Source organism: Taeniopygia guttata, chromosome 2, assembly GCF_048771995.1.
Source record: "Taeniopygia guttata chromosome 2, bTaeGut7.mat, whole genome shotgun sequence".
In the NCBI taxonomy this organism is placed as follows: Eukaryota; Metazoa; Chordata; class Aves; order Passeriformes; family Estrildidae; genus Taeniopygia; species Taeniopygia guttata.
In genome coordinates, this window is record NC_133026.1 from 15482640 (window position 1) to 15506318 (window position 23679).

A 23679-nucleotide genomic window follows, 5' to 3' on the forward strand; every position below is an offset into this window, starting at 1 on the left:
ATTTACTGGTTTTTAACCATGTCTGTAATAAAAGGGGCTCTCTGTTTACTGCAAACTGACAAAAAGTTTCTGGAAAGGCGGTTCAGCTATGGTACAATCCAGTCCATTCCAATAGCTGACCCATGGCATCAACATTGTAGAAACAGAGGCAAAATTGTTCAGAAAACTCTACTCTATGAATTTCTCAGTTGTCTGTATCATAGCATCAAATGAAACTACCAGTGTTGTTAGAGGAATACACCATTTCTAAAAGAGTACTAACTCTGCTCCTTCATCCACTGGTCAGTCATGTACTACTGCAAATCAAAACTTACCCACTTCTTAGGTTGTAATTTTTTGGTTTTGGCCAATAAAACGTCCTCTGCAATACTGTTGCCTTTTTCTGCCTTTTTTTTTTTTTTTTCCTGGGTTTTTTTTTTGTGTTTTTGGGTGGGTTTTTTTTTTTTTTTTTTTTTTTTTGGAATCTTGGATGTATATGTGCTTTGGAAAAGTAATTACTTGACATAACTGATGAAACAGACACATTGCAGAATCAATAAACCTATTCCTAACAGAAGAAAATACAATGCACAGAAAACTTTTGCTTCATGTAGACATAAACTGAAGGTAATAGGAATGCTTATATGGGACAATTTACAGTTCTTCTGCAATCAAGGTTAAACTAAAACTGTCGATTAATTGCTATGAATCTCAGCTTCACTGGTTAGTGGGAAGATGAGAATTGATGAAGTTCTTTCAGAACTGTTTTTTATGTGCAGGATTCAGAGTGGGGAGAAACATGTTTTGTAGCTATTTACAAGTCCCTGGATGTCCTAGATGCTGATGAAGAGAGGTGAAAATATTAAGAGTGGTAGGAACAGTTTGTCAACAAGTATTGCTACACAGCATGTGCAAGAGTTAATAAAATAAATTATACACCACATTTTCTTTTCAAGCAAGCTTTAAATAGTCCATATGTAACAGAATCATGTGTTACAGACAAGAAACTCTTGCTGCCAAAACACAGGATGAGTGTTTTTCCCAATCGTTCTTTCCAAATTACAGACTTAGGAAAAAATATTTCAAGAAATTACAAGATTTTTAAAAATAAAATTATGCTAAAACCCAGAAGAGGCCAATAGAATAGACTGGTGAAGTACATGAACAAGTCATCAGAAAAATATTAGTACACAGGTACTTAGAAAAAATCTATAGGAATGGACATAAAGGCTTTTAAGACACAGATATTTAGCAGGCTAATTCAGGATCAAAGGGCAGAATGCATAGGCTTTATTATAAATTCTGTAATTCATGCATTTGTGTGTGCAGATAAAATATATTTAAAGCCATGTATTTAAATGCCATCAAAAAGACACCTGAACTTCTCCCCAGCAACACCTGGTGACTTCAGGGAAGAAGAATCCAGTTTTGCTTTCTTTTGTGCACTGGCCTAATCCAAACTCATAATCTGTAAAAGGGAACAAATATAAGAAAGCGAGCAGGTATTTTATCTGAGCCACTCGGCAACACTGGGACAAAGATCCAAACCCACTTTTGGGTAATCAGCGTCCCTGGGATGGAATGGCAGCAGCACCAGCCTGGAGAGTTCTCAGTGTGTTTCAGAAAGTGGCTCCAAGAAGAACGATCCAAGGGTTGAGTGGGAAAAATTAGAAACTAACCCTGTAGTAGATAGATGGATAGATGATAGATAGATAGATAGATAGATAGATAGATAGATAGATAGATAGATAGATAGATAGATAGATGGCTTTTTTTCAGAGCAAAATAAGGTAGCACTACTGAGTAAGTGGCAATATGGTGTGTGCATTAAGATATACAAGTGAAATCTGCTTGGGGCACCTTCACTCAGAGGAATAAGTCTTCTTAAAATATAATAATAATAATAATAATAATACTTCTTTATACTTGCCACTTGTTAGCAATTGTTTACAACGTAGAAAAATAGATAGTATTCTGTAACAAGAAATATAGTTACTTTGTTAAAATGGGCTATTTTAAACCAGCTACTATTCTTTCATATAAAGAATTTCTAAACAGCAAAACAAAAACAGGTAATACTGAGTGCAAAACAGCCAGTGGTATACTTTGCATTGGTTTGAAACATAGTTGCCAACTACTATAATTACATGTTCTGTACACTGTACTACAAAAGTCTTCCATCTTTTAGAAGATTTTGGGTTTTGTTTTTCTTCTTTATAGGTGGCAAGTAAGTATTTAATCCAAGTAAATTCTAACTCTGGAAGTCAGAGAGAATTTCACAATCAGTCTTTGCTACCATCCTTTCACATTCCTTCCCCCACACAGTGCAGCAGCACTTTCTACTTATGGCCAAAAATCCCTTAAGTTAAACAAAGTTTAGAATGTAGATACTCAGAAGTTTAGCTTATAGATTCACATTCTTTTAAAAATAATTTCACAAATTTCCCACATTTACATTTACACCAATGTAACACCTCACGTGATGCATTTCATTATCCTTGCTAAAGACTGAAATAAAATTCAGATGAAAACTCTTTGCCAATGGTAGGTATTGTCTTAAACACTACAAAGCCAGATGGTTCCAATGTAGAAGTCATTTTTCTGTGGTCTGTGCAACAGTTTCAGACATGAATAGCTAATTCCTAGTGGCAGTGGTAAAGGCATTATCAGTACACCATGAACATCACAAAGGAAACAATTTCCAAACGTTAAAGAACAAAAATCAAACAAAAAGCACCCAGAAAAAAAAAATCAGTGAAACATTCTTAGTAGAGCAGAATTTCTCTATTCTCCTCTTCATTAATCTCACACCTTTTCAACTTTGGTGGGGTCATATGCATCTGGAAAAAAAATCAAGAAAACACTATTAATAATGTATCATGAAATCTATTCAATATTTCTAGTTGTGGAAATGACACATCTTTTCCCTAGTTTTTATTAAAAAAAAGAGACGGTGATAAAGCTTGCTGCATTAAAGATACATATTGCATTCCTGACCCAAATTCTGTATTTTTACCAGTATAATTCAGGAACAACTCTGATCAAATGCATGAAGACAGAATTTGGGAAGGCCTTGGGTAGGTAGGAACATGCACACAGAATGCTAAGTGATTAGTTCCAGTTTTCAGGTGCTTTGACAGGAAGAAAGAGACATAAGATTTGCTCCCCCTTGTACTGAACACCAAGGACCAGCAAATGCTTTAAGCATCCTAGCAGGGTGTGTAAGGCTGGCTGAAGGAGTGATTATGCCATACAGTCATCAGGGTCTTTTCATTTGATTGCAAATCCTTAGTTTCAGATTAATTCAACAGAAAACAGGAAAGCACAGCTGCATTGCATCACTGTGGTTAGTCTGTCTTGCTTCAGTCTGCAAAACTGCAGCTCACGTTTCAGCCTTATTCACTAAAGCACTGGAACGGCTTACTAACACTCTTCTTCACTTCCAGCCTCCCTCCTGCCCGTTCACAGGACATGCCACTGTGGGAATCCAGGGCCTCCCTCTGGCTGCCCTGGCAGGTCTGGGACCCTGGCAGGGATCAGGAACCCCCCTGGACAGAGCCCTGAGAACAGACGAATTATGGCTTCTTCTTTGGCAACGGGGCAGAAAGACAGAGACTTTCTAGAATCTCGGAATCATCAATACCCACAGATTCCGACATGCCACAGGTTGGTTTTCCTTTTCCCAAATCCCTGAGGACACTCTTCTGTCAGATTTCTTAATTGGATTTATCCCACTGCTGGCCATGAGGTGAGCAGACATGAGCATTTTCCTTCACCCTTGTCATACTGGGACAGGATTGCAATGAAAAGCCTTTGCCCTGTGAGGTCTGCCTGCCCAGTGCCATCACGAGACACCTGAGTTGCCCTTGATGTGCAGGGTCATGGCATGTAGGAGCCAGGGCTACCTAGGGAGGAGCGTGCAGGTGCAGAGGGGCCCGGACAAACTGGCAGTGCAGCCGTGCTGCCGCGTGCTGCTTCTGCTCTTACACAACCTGAGTAGCTGTGCTAACCTTAAACGTCCCTCCCGTAGGCTGAACTCCCACTGCACTCACATTTAAACAGCTGAGCATAAAAATAATTCCACACACAAATATCACACTTTGGAGTAAAACATTCATCCTCAGGACTTGAGTGTTGATGTGAGTGAATGTCTTCATTCAAACACAAAAAGCATAAAAATCCTCCTGGGAAATTTTTGCTTCTATGTGCAAGTGTCCATCTGCTAAATCCACACTCATGTCAAGAGGGAACTGGCTAAAAAAGGACTTCTGGATTTGGCCCCACTGGGTGGATTTGTGTTGCAGAATCTTTTATCACTTCTCTTGCCCACCCTCCTCGAGCTGCTAGTCCAGCCAAGAAAGGAGTCTGTGCCAGCAACACCTATGATTTCTGCTAAGCCTTTTCTGGTACTTCCAAACAGACACCACATGCATGCAAAAAATCAACAGGAATAAAGTTTTTGAGGGCTAGTGTGCTCTAGGATAATGCTGCATCTTTTTAAGCTTAATGCACTGGTGGTGTATGAAGATGCCTCTAAAGTAGTAACATTTTTTTGATTGTAAATATTTTGCTATCTAAACTATTAGAACATAAAATTTTGAAGTGTTCTGTGACAGGTTGACCTAAGAATAAAAATGGATTTGCATTTCAGAAAACTGATTTTCCTAAGGCCAGACACCATCTCATTAACAGAATTCCCCACAAAATTTCAGGTGCTCACTGTTTCAGGGAGTGGCAGGACAGGAGTGGGGAGGAAGGGAGAAAACCAGGCCACAAGACATGGAGCCTCTGCATGGCTCACTATATTCCCTGAAAGCTTGCCCATGCCCTCAGCACCTAAACCGAAGACACAAAAGTGCCAGACTGACAGGCCAGGTCACCCTTTTGAGGGGACAGACATTGGAGTTCTAGCACTGATACAGAAATGCTTATTCAACATTTGGTTAAGCTCATTTGAAATGTTCTCTACAGAAACAAAGCCAGATTAGCAGACTCATGTCTTCAAACAGCAAAGGAGAAAAGACATCCAATGCATTTGGGAACACTTAGAGATGTTCTCCTAATGGCAGTATTTGCATAGTAAGATGAGCTTCTTGCACTCAGTTTTGGCAGGGCTCCTACTCCAAGATGACTGTTCGTCTGCCAAGCTACATTATACATGTGAAAGCCTGTTTCTGCTAAGGGCTGCAGCCTCTGTGGCAGGACCAGTCTGCAATTATACGACTAACATCACCCTACCTTGCTCCAAATAGAGTGACCTTTTAGAATGGAATATTTGCGCTTTGAAAGCAACAAATACAATGGTTTTTCAGGATTAATTCTCTTTTGGGCTTTCAATGGTACCAGTGAGCTATTGTGAAAATTGGAGTGAGATTTACAAGTGGAAAACACAACATCAGGCCTTTTTACAAACATAAATCTAAATCCCTCTGTAAGGTGAAGCTTTTGGGACCAGCAACAAATCAGGATCTCTTTGGATGGGAAGAGGCCAGAAGCCACCTGCCCACCCCATGTGTGTCACCCTGCAGTACTGGACATGCAGAGCAGGAAGGGACTTTCATGCCATCCAAACATGGGGAGGGCTGTTATGGCTGTGAGGAAGCTGCTGCAGTGGGAACACACTGCAGAATATAAGCCCAGCATTGTCAGCAAGAGGGATAAATTTAGACCTAATTTACTGCAGAATAAGTCTCCAATAAAACACACACAATCTGTTTTGATACATCCCTGAAGTCATGTCACCACAACAGTTATTTTCTTCACTCCAGCAGAAACCCCAAGGGAGGAAAGCATATGAAATGCATGTGGGGCATACTAGACCTGATGGGTACAAGAAAGCTGAATCAGTCTGTTTAAAAAATCTGGTCTGGAGAAATACAGTTCAGAGCAGAAAGAGACAAAGATGCAGGATACAGAAAAAACATGGAGAAAAAGGCTTCAAGGCTGCGGGATTCAATACTTAGAACTCATACAAGCATTTCTTTTCAGTTGGAATTGCATAAATCCAGTTTAAAGAATACCTAATTTAATTTCAGTCCCTCTGTACTGGAAAACTATGAGTAGATTTTTACCAATAAGGTTAAATGAATAACCTGTGAAAATTTCAAGGCGAAGTGTCAGCTATAACAGAAAGGATGGAAAAAGGAAGGAGGAGATTAATACTAATTTAACAACTTTCACACCGTATGTTTATTCACTCCAATTTATTTAATGGACTAGGCAGGTGGCTTGGGAGATTTATCTCTTTACCCAGGTCTATAGCAACAACTGATTTTCAGTTGTTAAATAAAATGCTAAATGAAAATATTTTAGAGAGGGAACAGCTCATGTTACTTTGGGGATGCATATGGACTACACAAGTTTATATGTTTTAGAGAGATCAGAAACACCAACAAATAGTAAAAAGAAAAAAAAAAAAAAAAAAAAAAAAGGTGTTCACTGAAAAAGTCAACTTTTCATTTGTCCTGGGGTTAATAGCCATTCTCAGCATCTGATCTGGAAAATATTCATGAGAGAGAGAAAATTTCCAGGCCTCTATATGCAGCCATTTCCCAGAGGCTTCATACAAGAACATCAGATTTTTATTTTTAGTTTCTTCTGAACTATGATATAGTATGTGTCTACTTAAGTACTAGAGAAGGAAAAAAATTGGCATTCAAGGAGCAGCTATGATTAAATCACCACATGTTCCCAAACACTGGCATTAGAGTGACTGTCTTTGAACTCCACTGTTTTAGCCTGGCCATTCCCTGAAACAATTAGACAGAGATAAGACCTTAGGGAGCATTCCAGTCTCTGTGAATGAATTTCTGTATCACAAGTGAGTTTTACAGTAACAATTCCTAAAATGGGACCAGAGAACACTCATCTTTTCCACAAGGAGAGCAAAGTGGGTGGCTCCCAGATGAGCATAGTACCACCTACAGCCTGTTACTATTTGAGAGCATTATGTGGGCTTAAGCAAAATGATCATGCTCATTACATAAGAAATGAGAACCCATCTGGATCTCCCATAACAGGGTCTTACCTAATGAAAAATCTCTGTTGATCTTCTTCTTGTCCATTCCAGCCAAACATCCATTTTCACTGAGAGAGATAACACGCTTGGAAACAGCCCCTGAGCTTGCCAGTTTGCTTCCTCTCTCCTCTGGTACCCTCGACAGCTTCTCCTCATCCACCTCCTCTCCCGAGTCTGCGCTCTTAATGCTCAGACGTCTCATCCGCGACACAGAGTCAACTTCTTTCATTCGCACCAAGCGATCCATGGCAGTCCGGCTGGGTGGAGACGTGAGCTTGCCTTGGAGTGTCTCTATCACTTTTGAGGTGCTCCTCACTCTCTTTTCTGAATGCTGATAAGCAGCGGACTTGCAGACCAAGTTTCGGTCCTCACCTTGGCTGGGACTCACAGCATGTTCAAGAACTTGCTCCGTTACCAGTGGTTTAGCGCTGGCTTCCTGGTGGGTGGCCTGGCATTCAACAGGGCATAAAGATCGCCCTCCTGCTCTGACAAAGAGAGCACTCTCTGTCCAGCCACACTTTCGTCTGCCTTCATAAGAATCTTCTTTTTTTCCTTCTTTGTTACTTACTGTGCTTCCTATCATTGATGACTCAAAGTCCTGAGCACCGTTTGAAGGGCTAGTGCCTGGGTGGGCCCCAACATGGTCATCTGGAAGGAGAGACTCTACTGCTATATCTATACCTAAAATTCTTGCAGCTCTTGCCTGCAATGACTCATTTATAGGGATTTCCACTGCATTTGCATCTGAAGAGTGATCAGAGTTGTTAGCACCAGGTTCTGGGGCCACATCAAGTCCCACTGACCTCAAATCTGGCTCAGAGCACCTTTGGTTCCTCTTTGTTAGTGACAATCGTACTACTGACCCTCTCTCTAATACCCTATCATTTGTGGGAGTTGCACCTTTGCTCAGTTTAACAAAGTCTAGGTAATTTTGGTCTTCACTCATCTCCTGCAAGACAGGGTTATTGAAAGGATTACTGTGACATGAACTACTTGGGCTACTGGACAAAACTCTTTTAACAGGGCGCTCATGAACTGGCTGTTTGCTTGTTCTGCTCTTGGGTTCCCCCATCCCCATTTCTGCTATCAGACTTTCATCTGCTGGCCTGACTCCTTTACTGCTCCCTCCTGGCTTTGAGAAGCCTTGAGAGCCAACACATCTTGGCTCGCTACCATGTTCTGTCCCCATGCTCCAACTTTCAGACTTACTTTTAACCCTTCCTGACCTAAATACAGGCACCTCTGGCACAACCATTTCTGACTTCCCACCATGTTTTGGCTCCTGGCTTGATTTCTCATTTCTGGACTCCCTCCTCTGCATAAAGGCACCTGCCTGCAGAGGAGCTGCAGCACTTTCCAAATCTTCTTCACTACTTGTGCTCTCCTCCTGCCCTTGCAGCTCCTTGTTAAAACTTTCCAGCTCACTTATTGCATCCCAGGGCCGGCGACTTACAGGTTTCAACAGGAACTGCCCAAACGGTTCTGTACTGTTGCACGGACCACCTGGCTCTCCCTTAACTACATCTCCCTTGGAAAGAAGGCCATTTTCCCTCTCTTGGACAGGCACAGGCTGGCTCTGGTGGGCTTTTGGGGAGGGAGACTGAAGGACTGAGGCAGCAGTCCTGGAAAATGCACTGTTGCTTGACTGGCTGAGATGAGTCTGGCCCTTCATACTGTAACTGCTCTGCCTGTAGCCTCCCTCATCAGAAGGTGACCCTGTCTGTTTTGCCCCCATTGTGGATGTTGAACATCCAGGGAGCTTTGGAGATAGCGGTTTGCTACTATCAGGCTTCCCAGGCTTTGTACCATGGAAAAATTCTGGGCTCTCGGGTTCTTCAGAGAAGCTGGTCTGTGTCTGCTGGTCTTTGTACTGATCACCTGGCCAGGAGCCAGAATATTTGAGCTCTCTGTGTTTTGTAGGCTGAATAAATCTGAGGTCATTCATTTGTTTGAACTCTTCTGGTCTCCACAGCTCTTGTTTTTGTAACTCATTTTTATTGGTCATGCTTCCTGTAAGCGCTTGTAACTCCAAGTCTGTTGAAGACATACTTAAGAGACTTTGTTCTTGCAAAGCCCCATTGTTACCAAACCTATTCTTATCAGGGCTGTGAGTTATGTTGTTGTTCCTATCTGTATCTGGCAGATTGGATTCTGATTTAACTGGGATGGAGACCAAACAAAATATAGTTTCATTCATTTTTTTCTTTGAACTCTTTTTGCTCTGCATCCCAGTTCCAGGTTCAAACTTTTTCACTTTTGTAACAGTCTCACAGGTGTTGTCCATATGTGAATTTCTTACAGAAAGTTTGCCTTTCATGTACTCTGGGCTGGCTTCATTACGGGGGCTGTGATTAGTTGCTCTACAATTATCTCTTTGGTCCGGCAAGGCACAGTTTTCCTGATCTCGCATGGATGGTGCCAACCATCTGTTGCTATGGGTGGAGCTGTCAGAAGTTCTTTCTCCCTTTGCAGAACTGGACAAGTTTGATGCATCCACAAAGGCACTGTTGTACTGTACTTCAAGATTTCTCTCTTGCAAAGCACCAGAACTGGGACTACATGCATTTTCAGTGTGGTTAGGGTTGCCCTGCAGACCTTCCAGTGGTGCAATTTTAATATGTCGTATCCGAGGATCATCAAAGGGAATATACTGAACGGAACGCAGGTGGTCAGCAGGGCGCCTTGAATGGCTTTGCTTCCCATAAGGAAAATGGTTGTCTTTGCAAAGGTCACCCCCCACTTCAAAAGTATTCATTGCTGGTCGTTGGCAGGGGACAACCCGCTCTGCAGGACCCTGTGGATCACTGCTGGCGCACGTGTTGGTGTTAGGCACTTCACTGGGGGAATGTGGGGTCACGTGTTGGTGAGGTGGGGATTTGTAAGAAGGAGGAGGTACGTACACTGGGGGCTCCAAACCAGATTCTGGAATGCCAGCATCTTGCCTTGGCTCATTGACTTTGGCTAAATAGGAGACAGGTTCCTCTTTCTGGTAGTGGTCCTGGAAACCCACGGTTTCTGCAGGTGCCCTAGTCTGCCGCTGCAGTTCATAGGATGGAGGCTTGAGAGGTCTCCCATACTTGGGCTTCACCAGGGGAAGAAAGCTGCCTCCTGTTCCATGGTGCTTGGCTGGTTCCACACTCAGTCTGTTTGGGGGATAGGAAGGGGTTTTAGTGACGCTGAGCGAGTTGTTACTGTTGGTCAGGGAGGGCATTTCCACACACCTCATGCTCTCAGGTGAAAGGACCCTTGGCAACGACTGTGATTTCCCCCTGCTGTGGGTGCTGAGTACGTTGTCTCCCAGGGTCAGCGAATACAGCTCTTGAAGCAGCTTCTCCCTGTCACCCTCAGACATTTGCCTCCCTACCCTTTTTGGCTGGCTCCAGCTCTCTACTTCCAGACTTTGCCATTTGCAGTCGCTGGGCACTTCACAGCTTTCCTGCAAGCCGCTTCTTCTGACATACCCTGCACCTGTCCCCACCTTCAGCTGATTCTCCTTGGGGTGCCGGGGTGCCCCTGGAGATGCAGCCAGGCCTTTCATCTCCACACTGGCCTTCTGGGAATAGCCCAGCAGCCCACTGAAGTCCTGTCCTCGTCTTCTCCAGTAGGCGAGATCTTTATCAGTCTTAGGCTGGGAAGACCATGCTAAATGAGGCCTGTCATAAACCCTGGGAAAAAAAAAAAAAACCAGTGTCAGAGGCAGTGTGCACAGGTGCCTGTTCTTTCTACCATGGGTAAAGCCATTAGGAGGTCAAATGATGAGTTATGCCAATGGGGATTTGTGTAATCTATTTGCAACCAGATGACAATTTTAATGAGAGGATTTAAAAGTCAGTCAATTAACATGGGTAAAGGAAGGAAAAGAAGCTCTTCTGACATGTTGTTAGCTATGCAAAGATGTTAGAAAGAGAGACAAATGCACACAGTTACCTGCTGTGCAAACATGCACAGCTCTCCTTGATGGACAGTAGAAAATTCCGTGCTCACAGCAGGGGGCTTGGAACTAGATGATCTTGAAGTTCCCTTCCAACCCAGACCAGCCTCTGATTCAAAGATGCCATTCTAAAACCAGAAGTGACCGTCTTAAATTACTTCTGTATCCTGCTAAATCAAAATCTATAGATGTCAAGGAAATTACTGTGGTATTCAAGTTTAATAGGATTCCAAGAAGCAGAGGCAGGGAGAACAGGTAGGTGTCTGTATGGTGGGATTTCATAAGATATAGTCTGTAAGAAACATGATTTGCATCCTGGTAAAAGTGCTGAAATTAAACATGTCAGTTCCTGAATTGATTCTTGTTCATCATTCTGAGGGAACAAATTTCTTCTGGGTGCTTTGGATTAAATGACACATGTCACAACAATGGTGATGTATCAACACAGTTCTGGATAAGACAGAACCAATATTTAAAATGTAAAATACTTCAAAAGTATAAAATTCTTAAATAAAAGAATCTATCAGTGAAATATGAAAGACATTAGACATTGTGGATTAGAAATTCAGAACACAGATTTACATGAACATAATAGGTTCATTGTCTGTTCTGAACAGAGTGTAAACTGTTTTATACATGTCTGCAGAAGAATTGGCACCCTTCTATATAAATAATTAATTTTCTACTTGAATTGCATTCTGCTATTCTTGTAACTAAGGTGTCCAACAATATAACTGCCTTTACACTATGTGACTGCCACCAGACTAAGACTGGAAAGAAAAATCAAAATTGACAGAAATAGGACAAGTATGTAGATAGAACCCAAGAATTTCTTCCTCTTCCCTCCACCCCAAGGTATACAAACAGTGTCATCCAGCTCTTTTTTATAAAAACAATGATCTATTTAAATAAGAGTTTGTGAAGACATAATACAAGTCAAAATTCAGAATGAAAATTTAGCCATGCAGATCCACAGCAATTTTCTTTTATGAATATTATTTTCATCCTATGAGTCTACAAGTTTAATAACCAGACTGGGATAAGGAGCATCTTGTTCATATTAATTCAATTGGATTAAGATTGAACTTCTGAACAAAATGTTCTGCCTCTGAAGCATGAAATACAGTTTGATTGCTGAACTCCAAGAAGGAACAGACATCTCCATAAATCAATGAAATATAACAGGACACTACTATATCAGAAGCTGATTGTAGTAACAACCAACACTTCCATGTGGAAACATACAGCTGAGCAAATGCTGTCTTCTACCTTTTCATCTCATCCCCATACTGTGACACCATTTGTATCTGTGTTTAAAAAATGAAGTGAGAAACAGGGTACAGCAAGAGTGAGGAGAAAATGAACAGGTTGCTCTTTTTGATTGATTTTATCCATCATCGCAAAAGGGTCTACAGAAATTGCAGGAAGTACAGTTGTAGATTCCAAGATCAGAAGAGACCATTACAATTATTTAGTTTGACATTTTGCTCAGCACAGGCTATCAGACTTCTTTGAGATGATTCCTGCTTAAGTGGTAGCATCTCTTAGAAAAGCACCTAAAAATTCTGATTTTTAGATTTCCTGGGTTGTTGCAAAGCTTAATTCACCATTAAAAAAAACAAAACAGAAAGTAACCCAAAATCCTTTTCAACAGAAAGAGAGAAAGCTCCTCCATTTATTAAAAGCTGTTTAAAAGGTTACATTTATTTTTAGAGGCTAATAATTAGGCTCCAGTAATGAACTTCAGAACATGATAAAAACTGCCATGTAACCTGTACTATGTCATCACTGCCACAAAGACAGTAAAAAAGACATTTAGAAGGAGGCAATTGGAGCATTTTAAACTTGATCCTTTCTAAGATCTACTCATAGGACAGACAGTATCTGTCTCTCTAAGTCCTGGCTAAGGCACTAGAAGTGGTTACACAGCCAGCCTCTGTCAGGGACCCTGTAAACCTCTGAAGATGACACTGCACTGTGTGGTGAGAAGAGGATGCTCCAAGGACCCTTCAGTGCAGCTCCATCCTGAAGTCTCCTCTGCTCTCAGTGATGGAGAGCAGCTCCTGCACAGCTGCATGCAGGCACTGCAGGCAGGCAGTGGGGGAGCAAAGCACAACCACACTGCTTGTGGCCACAGCTGCAGCAGAGAGTGCCTCCCTCCGGGGCATCTGGCCCTTCTGGGTCTTGCAGTCAATGAAGTGGTGGAAAGGGAAACTTCCAAGAGCCACTCCAAGTTTAAAATGCTTCACTGCAGCCTCAGCAATGCTAGATCTCTGAATGATGAGTACCAGTCATGGTGCAGTATTTTGTGCCCATGACATACCACCAAAGAGAAGACTTCACAGCCCCTCTGCGCAGCAGCTCATCTCTGACTCTGCCACTACACACTTCTGTGTCGCTCCAGGATGTGCTGGTGCTGATGCACAAAGAAATGCACACCTGGACACAGCAGCTTCTGCATGCCTGACAGCTGGGGAGGAGGATGGAACCAAGGATGGAGCAGTCCCATGGGACCAACTGTGGAGATTTAAGTTCCAGGGACAGAGTGGCCCCAAGGGATCAAGGAGGTGGATTTTAGCATTATGAACTCTTTTCTAACAGGCCTGCTTCAAACGAGTATCACATTTGCTCTCATAAACTGCTTTGAATTGATTCTATATAAAGTTAATTTAATTAAAATGGTTTAAAATCCCCAAAACTATTTCTAGCTTTCTGTGAATTTTAGGCCTTTACAAGAAATGAGGCCATCAGTCTACCCTGCACTGGCTGTATGACCACATTTCACTGAGCTGTCTTGCTCAAGCCATGGGTTGAAGCTGCCCTTTTCCCCTAGGGTGGTGCTGGACCAGCAGGACCTCACATGATGCAGATAATGGGGCCAAAAGTGAAGGAGTGTGGCACAGGCATCGAAGTCCAAACCCTGCAGAATTAGGCCACTGCAGAGCTATGTAGGCAATGTCTGTCCCAGTTGCTGGCTGCCAGCGTGCAAGTGGCAGGTGTTGGGCACTCAGTAGCTCATCCTGCATGAGCTGTAGGCACTGGTGCAGCCTTTGTGCCCCACAAAGAGCACTGCTAAGAAAGCCAGCAAAGTGGAAAAATTTTCAGAGGGCTGTTCTGGACACTGGCAACTTCTGTTTTATTTTGAGATCCTATCCTCACATACACTCTTCTGAGACCCAGCGTTGGAAAACACCAGTATACTTTTCTAATTGTTCCAGCAGGTGATCTCATTAATGATGATATCTATTTATCACTAAATTTGCTAGTTACTAACATAGTTCCTCCCACACAAACAATTAAGAAAAGTGCTTCTTCTCTCTACTTAGAACAAAATCATGAGGGAATTCTCCTCTGAAGAGAGAACTCTCATCTATACACCCACAGGATCAGCTTTCCCATTTTCTTTGATTCGTCTCCTCTTCCAAACATTTACTGTGTGGCCTCTGAATGCTCAGTTAAGCAAGGACAGCCAGGACAGCCCTCCCACCATCTGCTCCCTCACATTTTGCCTGAAGAACAACAGGATGGAGCCAAACACCACTTCCTCATTACACTGGGGCATCAACTCTCCCCTCACAAGCAGCAGGAGCAGTGGCTATGAAGCCTCTACCTTCCTCAACAAGGTTTTATTAGAGAAAAACCCTAATAAGCAGAGACAACAGCATCATCCCCTGCCATCACAAAACACCACAAGCCCTGCAAACCTGCCTGCAAAGGCAGCCACGAAGCTGGCAACATCACCCACTTCCATGGTGTATGGGAGATGACTAGTTCTACATCAGTGGTATAAACAAGAGTAGGTAGGTGTAGGTAATTTCCTGGACAAGGAGCTTAAGCCATGCTCAGAGTTGCTGAGAAACTGTCACCATCTGTAAGGACACACATGGCCTGCTCAGGTCCTTTCCTGCTCTGTGCTAGCTGGGAAAGGAGCACCAGGAAATGGAGGCAAGAAGCCTGCAACGCCCAGAGAGTTATCTTGCTGGGTGGTCATCTTCTCTTTGGGCCCAAATTGTCCCCAGGTCTCTGCAGCATGCAGTACTTTCCCAGCCTGGGAACCAGAAACAGAAACCAAGCAGCGAGATCAAAACCTCTGGTGGAGTTCACCATGGCCCGCCTGTCACAGGCCTGAGCACGCCCAGCTGGGCCACCACAGGTATCTTCTCCTCAGCTTTGGAGCAGCTCACACACACGGCAGCCTCGTGGCTGGGGAGTGCCTCTGGAGGGGCTCAGGAGCTGACTCGAGGTGCTGCAGGGCTGTGGCTTCCCAGATCCAGCCTGGAGAGCTCCTTCCTCCCTTCCCAGACCAGCCCAGCCACAGCTGTGTCATACTCCACACTCCCCATGGCAAGGAAGGGACGATACAAAGGTTTTTCCAGCTGCTAGTGCCTTGTGAGAGTTCCCAGGAGGCTCACTGGGAATCAGAGTTTGCTGTAACAGTAATAGCAAGAAAATATTTCTATTTTCATGAAAGTGTGACAAAGCCATTTCCAGGGCCGTGCTTCCTATTTTATGTGAAAAAGCCACTCTTAAAAACCAGGATTAATATTTAACTATGCTGTAGACTGGCAGGTCCCACCCCTTGCATTTAGGAAGAGTATTTAAACTGTTAGAGAGCATTATCTGTATTTAGCCAAGGCCAGCAATTACAGATATAGAGATATCCAAGATGTGGGGCAGATGTGTGAGCCCCTGCAGATGCACCAGGAAGAATGGGAAGCAGGGAGGCAGCAGCCCTCCCAAGCCCCTGTGCATCCACACAGGCTCTGACTAACAGGGTGCAAAGCAGCAGTGCTGTGGTAGCTTCCAGCCTTGCACAGCAAGATCTTCTTCCCAACAGTATTTCTCCACACTAAACTGAGCATCAGCTTCAGCACCACTGCACACTCTCTTCCCCTGCTTCAAAATATTTTTCCCTTTCATTCTTTTTCAGTATCTTTCCTCACTTTTTTTGTTGTCCAGTTTACTTCATCCAAAACACACCAGAAATGAACGTCCCAATTACCCTTATATCTGTGTTCTGTCCTTCCTTCTCTAGAATAGATGGCTGTACCTGGAGACCTTCACCAGGACTTGATGTCCTATGACTGCTTTAGAGGGCTCACATCTCTTGCTGCCCATTATTCTAACTGGCAACCAGCAGCCATTCCTGCTCCAGGCAAACAGACTCGCAAGGGGAAAAGATGTGAAGGGAAAGAGCAGATGAGCCCAGGAGTAAGGGGACACATGGCTTTGCCACATGTTACTGAAGGTCTTTGTAAGAAGACAAGCTCCCAAGGTGACAGTGTTTTGCCCTGCTTTCAGTTTCAAGCCCACTGGGCTGGAGGAAGGGGCTTTTCCTCGTAAACCATCGTCATACTTGGGCTGGCTTCCAGTCCTGCTCGAGCCCCTTTCCTTTGTTCATCTGCAGCCCTCAAATAGCTGCAGAACAATGGCCGAGCGCCGGTGTGTACACACAGCTCTTCCTGCCCGGCCGCCCCAGCCCCGCTGTGCACGTACTCGGTGTTGAGCAAGCCATGCTTGTACAAGCACCTTGTCTGGAGTGACAACAAGAGCTTCCACCGGCTTGCAGCTGTTTTAAAAAAGAAGTGCACAGGCACCTTCTCATGTTTACTCCACAAGAGCAGCCTTAGGAGAACAAGCAAGTCTTCAATGAATGTAGGAAAAGCCACCAAGAGCTGCATGTGGCTGAATTCACAGTAAAACCTGGGTGTGTAAGTGGCAGAAGAGGCTGGGTGCAGTTTTAAAACTGAATTGAAAAATAAGACCTTTTTCCCCATTTTTTCCCCCTGTGGTAGAACTAGGCTTTCCTAAGTCCATCAGAAAGGCCTTTCTCATACAGACCACATTAGTAAAACCTATTTTCCTACACTCAGCTATTTCCCATTATCCCAGTATTCCCAAAGGTTGTTTTCTAGCAGGTGAATGGATGTGTCACTTGACGTGGACATCCAGTGGAAATGTTTACTAGGATGAGAGCAGAAAAAAATCACAGAATGATGCTGTTAAGGGTTAGAGTAATGATTAGTTGCCTGTCAAGACCAAAAGAAAGAGAAAGCAAAGCCATGGCATGATGCTGAAACTTACCCCCCTTCTGAAGTATGAAAAGTGGACAAACCCTGAAGGTCATGGTGGTAACCAGGACCTGCTTGCCTCCCTTGGCTCCCATGGCTGCTTTCAGTGCTGCTTGAGCTGGTTTTCACCAGAGGTTTCTTGCTGTAGGCCCCAGCTCTGGATTCTGCTTCAATCCCATTCAGTGCTGGTCTCTGAGCAGATCTGTTCCCTGTGATTTCATGCCGGTATCCATCATATCTGTTCTCGTATGAAACAGAGGGATTTTTTGACAATTTGTATCCATGAGAAATCAGAAGGTCTTCAACACTGAACATGTTGTGCTGGTTTCACTCACAGCTGTGCCATCAGAAAGCTCTTTCCAGCTGGACCCATCACTACAAAACATAATCAAAAACAATCAGAAGGCCACTTCAGACAAGAAAAGACACCTTTGATCAGCTGGTAGGCTCCTGAAGCTAGAAGTCTCATCTCTTACTCAGTTTTTCACCCTCTTAATAAAATAGATGAAGTAAAGTGCATGCAGATGCTGATGAATCATGTGCTGTCCTTCCCTAGACAATACACCTCCCTGCACTCAGCCAAGCAGCAGACGCTGTCCTGCTGCTGCTGCTGACTCAGTCCCTTTCACTCAAGAATTCACTGGTGATTGCAGCTTTCAGGTTTCACTAATGCGACCTCAAAATAAAAACTTTGCACTGGAGGTAAGCCTACAGCTTGAGCAGGCATTTCCTTAGACAACTGTTTTCCTCCAGTCATGGAGAGGTGTGCTCTGTATTACGTTTTAAGTTGCTGCAGGAGGAGGGGGTGGATTACAGAGCAATAAGCGTCTCCCTACAGCTCTGCATATTCCAATTTAAAAAATGTTCACATGAACAAGGACAAAATATGCATAAGAACAAAAATGAACTATGCAACCACCGGAGAAACCCAGGTAATATCATACAATACCCCAGCTAAACAGTCTTTTTTACAGATTAATTTCTTTTCTCCCTGTGTTGGCCTGCTGCAATCCTCAGCTAGAATAAGACAAAACCTAAGATTTCAAGTATGCTGTTTTTACAGCAAACTTCCATTGTGTAACATGACTGTAAACAACATGTGATCCCCATGTGTATTGCATCTCAAAGATCTGCAAGACACAGGATGGTCAAGATTTTTCTTCCCCAGTGACAGCCCTTAATTCTGAACTGACTAGAGCAAAGATCCAGCAAACTGAATTAGTTGGCTGAAAACAGTCTCTATTGTCTATACCACTCTCACAGCTTATACTGGCAATTATAGAATATCCATTCTTCCAGAGTTATAAAATGTGTGGAAGGTAATGTTCTGTTCTGAAGGTTGTACAAAACAATGGACCCATTCTGATACGCTCCTCCCTGTTTGAACTGTGTTAACAAAAGAAAGAAATTTTAAAAAGGTGGATAAAAAGGTAAAGCCCACAGAAATAGATTTATGTAAAATATAACCACAAGATTATTTTCCCTCCATGAAGAGTTAATTTGATACATCTAGTGAGTACTGTGTGTCCTCAGTAGTAGCAGGTCCACCTGAGGATCATGAGCCCTGCACTGGCAGCTGCTTAAAAGGAGACTGTCTCTGCAAAGATCATGACACAAAAGTGCATTTTATACACTGGTCTTTAATACTCTTCTTGGGCATGAAGAAAGGGAGAAGTCTATTCACTACTGTTCACAAGGATTTCCTTGAAATGGAGCAACTACTGAGATGGCTGTTCCATGTTTATTAGTACTAAATCTCTCAGGGTACATATACACAGAAGTGGATGGGTTGGTGTGCTATATAAACCAGTTTCTGTGCTGCACCACTCTATGTATTATGGCCACTTTTTGCCTATCCTGTGCCCCGTCCATTTTCTGTCCCATCTTGACTTCTGGATGCTGTGGAGCCAGTCTGACCAGCTGCTCTGGGCCAGCTTGGTGTGCAGCTCCAGGCACCCAGGCACCCTCCAGCTGCTGCTGCACTGCCCAGAGTGGCCACGGCACTCACCCAAGGAGAGCTCACAGTGCAGAAAAGTAGGCACAGTTGTTATGCAGAGCCACAATTTAACCTGGAACACTGCAAAAGTGGCTTTCCACCCTGAGAGCCTCCTGAACACCTAAACCAGTTTGTCCCTAGAGCTTAATGAATCTCCTCCCACATGTAAACTACACACCCTTTAAAAGCTGAGAAATAAAGCTCTGTGCTGAAGATATTAGCCCCTGTTAGAACAGAACTCCAAATTCCCAGTAAGAGCTCTGAATAGATGAGCCAGCAGTAAATACAAGCAGGCAGAAAGCAGGGAGGAGTGGGACTCTTCCCTCATGGAAGGAAGGGAAGGCTTTGTGGGTTATTTTTGAATGCTGACCTAAAAAGCTGATTTTCCATCTACCCCCTGCCCAGACTGTGCAAGGAGCCAGGTATGAGCAGAGCAGAGGGAACAGCTGGCTGCTAGAGCTGCTCAGCTTCTATCAGGAGAAAGATGCAATGTGACTACCATAAACAGCAGAAAGCCCATCAGCACTCACAGGTGCAAGGAAGAAATGTGCTTTTCCTGCTGTTAGAGGGCTGGCTGGGAGAAGAGTTTAACCCCCTCTCTGCCGCCCACTGCAGCCATCAGAGAGGCAAAGGTGCGTGGGTGAGAAACCTCCAGCCCATGGGGTTTCCTCTGATCCTTCTTTTGGCACCAGTGGTGAGGAGCAACAAGTGGAAGTGTGCCATGAGGAACTGGTATGACTGTCTCTTCCTGCTCTGCAAACTCCCCATGTGTGGAAGGGGAAACCCCATGGTGTTATGTGTGGTGGGGAGGCCGATCTGGGAGAAGGATGCCATCACTATGCCCACCACAACACTGCAATGGAAACAACCAAGGGGGAGAATCCTGCTCCGTGCTCATGGTACAAGCTCCAAGGAGCCAGTAGCAGTGGTGGCAGGTGGCCACTGCTGGAACATTGTCAGGACACAGCCTCAAAGAGCTGTGCAGAAGTCATGGGGAAGTAGCATCTCCTACACTGGACCTGATCAGGGGCAGGGAAGCCAGAAGTCCTGCCTGACCAAAGCTTGCAGGACATCAACCATGTCAGTACCCGTAATCTCCAAGGATGCTGGCCAGCTTTCTGAATCTGGCTAGAGTTCCGGGACACTAACCCCACCCTCCCTTAGATAAATAAACCTAAAGAATAAAATCAAAGGAATTGGATTGGCAGGAGTAACAAAACCATTGATGCAGCATTCCACATAAATAATCTGTCAGTCTGGACTGCAGAGAAAAGGCTGTGCAGAGCTTCTAATTTGAGGGAAGATCAACAACGCTGCAAAACAGTTTGTTTTTCCAACCCTCATTTGTTTTGTTTGCCAATGACATCAGTGCTTTCTGATAGGGTTTGCTTCCTGAGGATGCCTGCTATCTTGCCAGTGTTTCCGACTTGTCCCCGGCAGCCGGTACAACTCTGAGTTACATTGGAAACAGGGGCCAAGCTTCTCTCTGGAAACTTCTCAACAGCACTCTCAGATGCAAAGAAACAAGTGTGAACGGCGGAAATCAGCATCAGCCCCCATGTAGGCAGACACAATGGAGACCCACAGCCTGGGCAAGCAGAACACAATGGGATCACCAGATGGAAACGTCATCAGCGCACCTCACCTTGGGGTGCTCATTCCATGAGCACGGATCTCACCTCCGGCCTGAGAAAAGCCCAAAGCACTCCTGAAAAACACCCTGAAGAAATTTGGTGCTAGTTTCCTCTGAGCTGCTTCTGGAACTCATTCTTGTGGGGGAAACACACTGTTTGCTATTTATGATCTGCCTTTGTCTGCAGCTGTTTTCAGTGGCAGGGGTTCCCAAGCCTTGTTATTTCAGGTGGGTACCACCACCTTCTGTATGATGACCAGTACCAGTGATGATGAATGCCAATACCTGCAGCAATGGCAGAAGCAGATCTTACCTCTGTGCTCTGAAATGACTTGCATGGCATTGAATGCTCCCTTCATGGTGCTCTGAGCAGCCCCTTGGCAGGGGCTCCATCCTTTAGCCCAAGTTCCAGGGAGTGTCCTGGCACAGCAGCCACATCTTGGGTGGGAGACCAGCAGTGACAGAGGATTTGGTCCTGGCTGCCCTCTGTAACATCTCTCCTGCCCTCCGCCTCTTGAAATGTAGGGGAAGGTAGTAACCCTTTAACTGGCTGAATGCAACCCGTGAAGTCCTTCTTGAGCATGATTTGCCCTCCCACCTCTGCAGAACTATTTATAACAATAATAAAAATTATTTTGTACAACTTTCAAGAAAATGAAACATCGAAGGAACATGATTCATACTGCAAAATGAAGCACACAACATCAAGAATTGCCAAAATCAAGGCACCCTGCATGGACACACAATTTGCTGTGGTCTCTAATTACATGACTTGAGGCTACTGAATTCTGCAGGACTCTGGCCTCGATTGGTGTGCAGGCTAGGTGATGGCAGTTCTTCCTGGGCTGTCTGTACAGCAGCTATTCAAACACTGCTCTGAAGATACAGTTACTAACAGACATCTGAATTACAAAGAGTATTATCTAGATGGGTCACACTTTCAACTAGCTTATCTTCACTCACATCTGGGTGACATTATTCTCATTTCATATCAGACATGTGCCAGACAGAATATTTATGCAGACAGACTAAAGTGAAACAACCCTCTCCACTCTAGACACCCAGTATGAAGTGCTTACAACCTGATTTTTTGAAGGACTCAGCTTTAAAAGTGAATTAGGTACATTCAAAGCAACTGCTGCAAGAACCTAGTGCCTCTGCACATGAACCTAAGTATGGCAAATAGCTGTCCACACAATGAAGACATGGCATGAGCCAAAAAATATAGTTGCAGTAATTTATGTACTGTGCTTTCCTCCATCCCTCTGTCCATCTAATCCAACACCAACACTTTTGTCCAGGAAGCCCCATATCCCCCTGCCCCTGTTAACTCCTCCATGTACTCCAGTGCCTTCATTTCCCCCTTCCCACACTCAGCAATCCTTCTTGCTGTCCTCCCCCTCTCCTCCAGGATCCCTTCTCTGCCCTCCTGTCTCCTGGTCCCACCAGTTGAGCCACTCTCCCCACACAGCCCACCACCATGGCAGTCAGCCCGTCCTTCCTCCTGCACTCCTCACAGCTTCTGCTGGCCAGTGCTCAGTTTGCATCCATCGCCCCAATTTCTTCCTTCCCCTCCTGATGAACACCTATTGTCCTGTCTACACTTCCAGCAGAACCTCTGTGCCCGCTCTCTGCTCCCAGGTTTGAGACCCCATCTCACCTATACCTGGAAGAAGCAGGAGCTGTCATGACAGGGATGATCCCACTCCAGCAGCACAGCCCTGGGCCGGGGCCACACAGGCATGCTCTGCTGGCACATGCCTTGGAGCAGCAAGGGCTGGGTCACCAGTGGGCTGCTCAGCCCCAGAGGCTGGGGTGTGCTGATGGATGGGGAGAAAAGTCTTCAGAAAATGGAGTAACTCAAAACAGAGATGAATCTGCCAAGAACATGCACAGGTGTCTCCAAGCCTTGTCACCGTGGATCTGTTCTTGAACATGATGGCACCTCAGCTTTTAATCAAAAAGCTGAAAGATTTATTTTCTTCACCCTTTCTAATGTGGGCAAAACAACATTCCTTCTCTCCACCCCTCTAGTTTTTCTTGGAAATGGTTGAATTGGTTTAGCTGACAATATTAAAATAAACCTAGTCTGAGAGAGAGACACAACCTGAAAGTCTCAGATCAAGTGATAAAAGCCTGACAGACTAGAGCAATGGAAAACAGGTTCTTAGGGTTGTTTCAATACTAGATGATGCTACTTGCCCTGTCTAAACATAACCCTGAGCTATATCCCAGAAGAATATCTAAGGCTTTGGACATTTTAATTGCTCCTGTTTTCTCACTCCGGCTTTGCATGAGTGCATATAAAACAGCCTATCAAAAGCACATTAAACAAGGTTTTTACCTTGCTAATTTAATCTTTTGCAGGACAATAAAGTCAGATGGGACTGTAACCAGCAGGCTGCAGTGGTGCTGTGCATGCAGCCACCCCAGAATGCCATGCCCCTCCCTGCCTTATGCTATGGAAACAACCAGCACCACATCCACTGACTTGTAGACACACGCTCCATCGGGAAAGATGAAATTAATGTGTTTGAAGAGCCTTCAACAATAATATTCACTAAGATCAAATGTTAGCTATTTAATGCAAAGATAGTCAAGAACACAGGAGAAAGACTGGAGAACATTAATGCAACTTGGATGTATCCAACTCAGTGGGGGTTAATTAAGCATAGGCTAGGAGTAAGGAAGGAGTAGGAAACTAGCCAGGGCTGCCTCCTAGCCATAAGTAAATACCTTCTAGAAATCCTCAAAGGATGCGTAAAGGGCAAACATATTATCTAACTTCAAACAAAAGGGGGAAGGAGACAGATTTGGGGTCTCACAGACCAAACAGCCTTGCTTTGATATTAAATCAGACAAATTATTATTCAATTCCCTTGTAAATACTTGTAACGACTGTTGATTTATCATGCAGCAGGAGGGAGCTAGTCTGCGATCCAAGAAGAATTTCCATCTCCCTGCTTGCCGCCTTGCACTGCAGCTGCATCCACTCCCACATGATAAAGTCATGAGAAAACAGAAAATACAGACTTGTCAAGAACAAATTAA

General features: G+C 44.1%; 1 protein-coding gene across 5 annotated transcripts in view; it reads right to left on the reverse strand.

Moving 5' to 3' along the window:
- Positions 1-922: 922 nt before the first annotated feature.
- JCAD (junctional cadherin 5 associated) overlaps positions 923-23679 on the reverse strand; it is a 60246-nt gene continuing 37489 nt past the window's right edge. For 2 of the 5 annotated variants that reach the window (XM_002189026.6, XM_030264428.4), the window contains exons 2-4: positions 17013-17374; positions 7007-10662; positions 923-2819 (exon numbers count right to left, since the gene is read on the reverse strand). In XM_002189026.6, coding sequence (XP_002189062.6) covers positions 2785-2819; positions 7007-10662; positions 17013-17314 — 3993 coding nt within the window. In that variant the 5' untranslated portion in view covers positions 17315-17374 and the 3' untranslated portion in view covers positions 923-2784. Of the gene's footprint in view, positions 2820-2920; positions 10663-17012; positions 17375-23679 lie in introns of those variants that run through there. The other 3 variants (XM_072925403.1, XM_072925402.1, XM_030264429.4) reach the window with 2 other exon arrangements.